Here is a 5,794-nt window from a genome sequence, read left to right as displayed (position 1 = left end):
ATTTTTTTAAAGGACATGTAAATTAAAATTTTTGTGTAACACATGTAATTAGTTAATTTTTGTAACACATGTAATTAATGTAATGACTTTTGAATATATTAATGAAACCAATTAATTTATTATTCTGTATAGTACACTATTATGGCTGACTCGTCATCGTCGGAGTCACCTCGGTCTACATCCGATACTGAGACCCAGGCCGAGCCTTTGGATCCCAGGACGCATGTGCTTCCAGGACCATACAGGTGGGACGTACTTAGGAGGCGCACGCAGCGCAAACACGTTTCACAGGTTGTGTGGAACGAGGAGAAGTGTCACCAGTGCAAGACACGACGCATTGTTATCAAGGGGGGTCATCTTCTGATGCTATTCCTGATGTCGTGGCAGACTACCTGCAGCAGGCTGGCTTCCTGCATGTCGCCCGCATGCGGCATATTCAGGTACGCATATAAGAAAGTACCGGTCATGTGACTTTTTATTTAATAATAAATGTTATATACTAAGTGTATGCTTAAACAAGTTTATTTTGATAATAAATGTCTGCATTTATTTTAGATTGACACTGCGCTGATCAGTGCTCTGGTGGAGAGGTGGAGACCAGAGACACACACGTTCCACTTGACGCAGGGCGAGATGACCATTACGTTGCAGGATGTTGCGGCTATATTGGGATTGCCGACTGATGGGAAAGTGGTTACAGTGCTACATCCATGGACTGGCGAGTCCTGTGCGGAGAGGTGCTTGGTCACGCCCCGCTCGTTTCAGAGCAGCCGTACGGGGATGTCAAGCTCGCATATTTAGACAGACATTATGCGCATTGCGCTGCCGTTGCTGCGGATCCACAGCAGGTTATATATTTTACTAAGGCACACATTGCGCGTATGTTGGGATCATGGCTTCTATGCTACAAATCTGGAGGTAGCGTCGTTGGATGTCGCTACATTGCGTTGCTTGCAGGAGGTTTCGATGACATTGGACAATACAGTTGGGGATCTGCTGTTCTCGCACATTTGCTTAGACAATTATGCGAGCTTACAGACCCCGCAGATCAGACATGGGTGGATGTCATATACTGCTCCAGATATGGGCGTGGACCAGATTTCCTCCTATTGCTCTTCCTCTTCCTCAGCCTACCCACCCAGAGTGGCACTTCGGGCACCGGTATGTGTCATTTGTACTTGAATTATACTTTAATTTATGTGTAACAAATTATTGTAATTTATCTGTAACAAATTATTAATAATCGTGCATATTTTCATTTTTCCCATAACAGGTTTAATGGTTTAGCCCGCTTTAAACCACAACATCAGGTTCTATATCGGGGGACTCTAGACACGTTGACTAGGGACAAGGTATGTTATATTTTTTTGGACAAATTATGATTATTATTTTCACTTGCTGCCAAATTATTACGTTATGGAAATTCATCATATTTTTTGTAGGTTGTTTGGCAGCCGAACGGAGACTATCATTTCTTGGACATACCTGCAGATGAGCGATATCTTTGGTTGGCTAGGACATCGATCATATGTTTTCATCATGTTGAGCAGTGCCAACCAGATAGATGCTTGAGACAGTTTGGTTTAGACCAGCCGATCTCTTTGAGGCCTAGAAAGCTCAAAAGGGTTCATGATCACACGCTTCGAGGTAAATGGCCTGATAACTGGCAAGTTAAGCTCAGGCCATTTATACATAGATGGTAGATAAGGGCTCAACACATAGGACAGTTGCCTCCCCCCATTGGCAGGGCTGATGTCACCAAACCACGAGTATATGAATTGGTATAGGCTACGAGGCAAGCGTTATGTATCCAGAGGGCAGCGAAGATTAGACGTAGTGTATGTTTTTTACAGTCTCTTACTTGCTTAATTTTTTCATTTATTGACACTGTCTTATTAAATTTCAGCCTTTACTTGCACTTATTTTTTTGTATTGTAGATTGATGGTCTGGAGATGCTATACTTCGCGATTACTCCTGAGCATTTTGAGAGCTTCGGTTTAGAATGGGTTCATGAGGAGATTGGGCGCTTAATTTCTGTATTCAGGGAGTCGTCCAGGGTGGAGGAGCCAGGATCACAGGCTCCCCCGACCCAGACACAGGATGAGCCTCAGATATCGCTTGACATTCCTACACATAGACAGGAGGGACGAGGGCTATGACGCCGTCGAGAGGCAGTGGCACCACTTCCGGAGCCTATACATGCCCCTAGGCCACGCATAGATATGTCTGGATACTTCAGGCCCCCAATGATGGGGCAGACATTTGATTCTCAACCCATTTATTATGGTCCTCTTCAGCATGAGGATGTGCCATTTTTCCCTTCGCAGACTGGTACACATGGTCCACCCATAGACTCCCAGAGTCAGCCAGTGTATCAGGCTAGTCCAGTCCACAACGCACCTGGTTACGTGTCAACCACACAGGCTGAGACTAGCATTCAGGATTACCAGCCATGGTCACATGGAGATGTTAAAGACCTGATGGAGAATATGTATTGGGACCCAGAGTTGACACCTGATTGGGAACCAATGTATCAGCCTATAGATGCCACTCCACCTGCTTACCATGCGTCTACGTCATCTCCTATACAACCCGTGACAACATCTGGTCCAGGACCAGAACAGGAGGAAGCATCACAACATGAGCCAGAGTCAGCACCAGAGGCAGTTCCAGATGTCGTTCCAGGCCCAGCCGATCCCGACATTGGCCCACATATAGCTACTAGACGCAGATTTTTGCCTCCTTGTCAGGCACAGGACAGGAAATGACCTCCACCATCGTAGTTTGTTATGTACTAGGACACCATATTTTTTGGCAGTGATATATGTTTGACACTTTTATTCATGTATATTTCATGGACTGCATGCTTATCACAGATTGTTATTCCTTTTTCATCGTTGTTTATCTTGCATGTTATTTATTTTTCATCATTACTATATTAACGAAACATGGTACTGGGATAATGCAACATAATAAAGCCACGTAAAAGGTGACTAGCACTCATGATTACAAATGTTTATGTCCATCACTGATTAGGTAAACGATTAGGACAAGAGTGGCGATTATGCCCAGGTAGCTTACAAACACCACACTTAATTCGACTTTGACTGGCTTCAACTTCATCCATCTCGTTGCGTATCCTAGTTGACTTTGGACGGCCTTTTGCACGCAACATAGTTCGGTCGGGTATGATAACTACACCTACCGAAGGTGGAATAGCAGCCTCGTTACCAATTGGCTGCCACAGAAATGAGTATGCATGAACCAAATTCTCTGTCAAGAACACATCGTCCACATATCCAAACGCATTTCGCCGAACACTTAATGCCGCTGCATAGGCATGACTACATGGGTACTTGAAAGCCTTGAACTTTCCACATTGACAATATTTCTGTGGAAGATTGACAGAAGACGACCTCTCATAACCCTCGTCCACTTCAAATACAATTTCATCAACATTGTATGTACGCACATTGTGACCTGTTGCAAGGGACTCATTAAACTTCATGGCTTCAACTATATTTTTGCAATGACGATTTGAAGCATGAAGTTGTGCTGCAGCCGCTTGACCTTTTTCCACAAAATAATGAACTAGCCTGCTATATGTATGCTTAACCAAACCAGTTATTGGCATGTTTCTTGCACCCTTCAAAACCCTGTTAACAGATTCAGACAAGTTTATTGTCATATGTCAATATCTAAGTCCATCGACATCATATGCCCGCGTCCACTTTTCCTTTGGAATCTGATCAATCCAATCTGCAATCTCAGGACTAATGTCACGAAATTTTACGAAGGCTATATCAAAATCAACCTCAGAAGGAGTATAACCTGAAAAGATAAAAAGATTAAATAATTTTTTGCAATGAATAATAATGTCAAACATCATCATAAAAAAGAGACCAAAACATACCCAAATTCATAATCGTCTTCTTCAATTTTTCGTTCCGAAACTTTTGATTAAAATTACTTGCAATATGGCGAAGGCAAAACACATGTTGGGCATGTGGTGGCTGCCAACCACGATGACTCTCCACAGCAGATAATATGCTTCGATGCCGATCTGAAATGAGACATATGTTTTGCTTTTGCGTGACATGACGACGAATGTTATCAAGGAAGTACTGCCATGCTTCCAAAGTCTCGCCTTCAACAATTGCAAATGCTAATGGCAAACATTCAGCATTTCCATCCTGAGCTGTGGCAATCAATAATTTCCCTTTATACTTTCCATACAAATGAGTGCCATCGATTTGAATTACTGGTTTGCAAAAATTGAAAGCCTCACAACATTGTTTATAAGTCCAAAATATGCGATGAAACACTCGTTTATCACGTACCAGTCGGTTTGTAACAAAATAATCATCTGTTTGAATATTATAAACAGAACCTGGAGAAAAGCGAAGCATATATTCACACCACCTAGGCAAAAATGCATAAGACTCCTCCCAATCCCCATACATGATCGCCATTGCTTTTTGTTTTGCATACCATGCCTTTCTGTAAGAAACTTTGAAACCATACACATGGGTGATCCTCTCCTGAACAAGTGAAATTGAGACTGATGGCTCTTTTCGTATCATTCCTAACAATCATATTGTAGTTTGACATTAAACCTTAAACTCTAACTATAAATTCAATTTCCTTGACAAAATAGGCAATAATATAATAACATACCTAGTACGAGTGAAGCAATCACATGGGCATCAAGCTGTCTATGACCCTGAGAAATATGATCATTCAAGCAATTGTGGTCTCCACCCCATTTAGTAACCTTTCATTTTTCACCGTATGTTGGTTTTATTACCCTAACCCTCCACTGGCAACCCTGTTCATACTTGCAACATTTCATACTTAATTTGGTAGGCGTGCTCTCAAGGACGATCGCTTCTTGATGCTCTTTCATTAGGTTTCTCTTAATTGCCATCTGCACCTCCTTTTTTGATTCAAATTCTTGCTTAACATACAACTTGTTACCTAATATCCACGGACCATTAATTGAACCTGAGCCTGAGCCAGAACTTGAACTGCCGTGACTTAAATCTTGCTCCCTCGGATGATCCTAATTAATGTATGTGTAATATGGAATGTCTTTCCAAAATGGAACAACATCGTCACCTGCAAGTACAAATTAAACATTAAAACCCAAAAAGCTGCAAATATAAATGTATATTTTCAGCCATTTACTTACCTTCCAAAATTGGCAGTAACTGAGTGGACGCGACATTATCATGTTCCTGGACATGAGACTCACCCACAACATTATATTCTAGGATTTGAGTGTCAGGAATACCACATTCATCATCGTTGTCTGAAGCGCTAGCATCCTCAACAAGAAGTTGATCTTCCATGGCAATATTTTCATCATCGTCATCCTCACCATCATCTTCCATAACCCAGGTAAGATCATTTTCTCCTTCCTTAGACAGATTACCAACTGGAGCAGCAGATGATGATGCATTATGTGCAAAATTTAAATCCACTGACCTCACGGGTATAGCAACATCATCTGTTTCGGCAATATCCACGTATAACTCTAAAAAATCTTTCCTTGACTGGTTGAAAAACTCTCCGATTACCATTTCTAAGTCTTCATCGTCAACAACTTGCATACTAATGTATTGTGATTCACACCATATTCTTACAGTGACCATATTGATAGATTGTTTACCTTCAAGCGCTAACTTTTGACGAATTTTTTTGATGTACTTCGCTAATTGTTGAGTTCCGCATGATACGTGTTAGCCTTTTCTCTCCTTCAAAAATGACACCATGTCGATCTTCTATTTTTCT

General features: G+C 41.6%; 1 protein-coding gene across 1 annotated transcript; it reads right to left on the bottom strand.

Annotated features, from left to right (window-relative positions):
- Window positions 1-3,026: 3,026 nt before the first annotated feature.
- LOC133311282 (uncharacterized) lies at window positions 3,027-4,928 on the bottom strand. The gene is made up of 5 exons (XM_061512305.1): window positions 4,809-4,928; window positions 4,679-4,724; window positions 3,972-4,586; window positions 3,733-3,832; window positions 3,027-3,657 (listed from the first exon to the last, which is right to left on the bottom strand). Exons 1-5 carry the CDS (start codon window positions 4,926-4,928, stop codon window positions 3,027-3,029), a joined length of 1,512 nt encoding a protein of 503 aa, XP_061368289.1.
- Window positions 4,929-5,794: the final 866 nt, after the last annotated feature.

The sequence above is a fragment of the Gastrolobium bilobum genome, unplaced genomic scaffold (assembly GCF_033153095.1).
Source record: "Gastrolobium bilobum isolate Gb01-03AN ecotype WA unplaced genomic scaffold, APGP_CSIRO_Gbil_v1 utg3539, whole genome shotgun sequence".
Taxonomy (NCBI): Eukaryota; Viridiplantae; Streptophyta; class Magnoliopsida; order Fabales; family Fabaceae; genus Gastrolobium; species Gastrolobium bilobum.
Note: the sequence above shows the minus strand (reverse complement) of the source record. Positions and strands in the feature narration are given on the sequence as shown.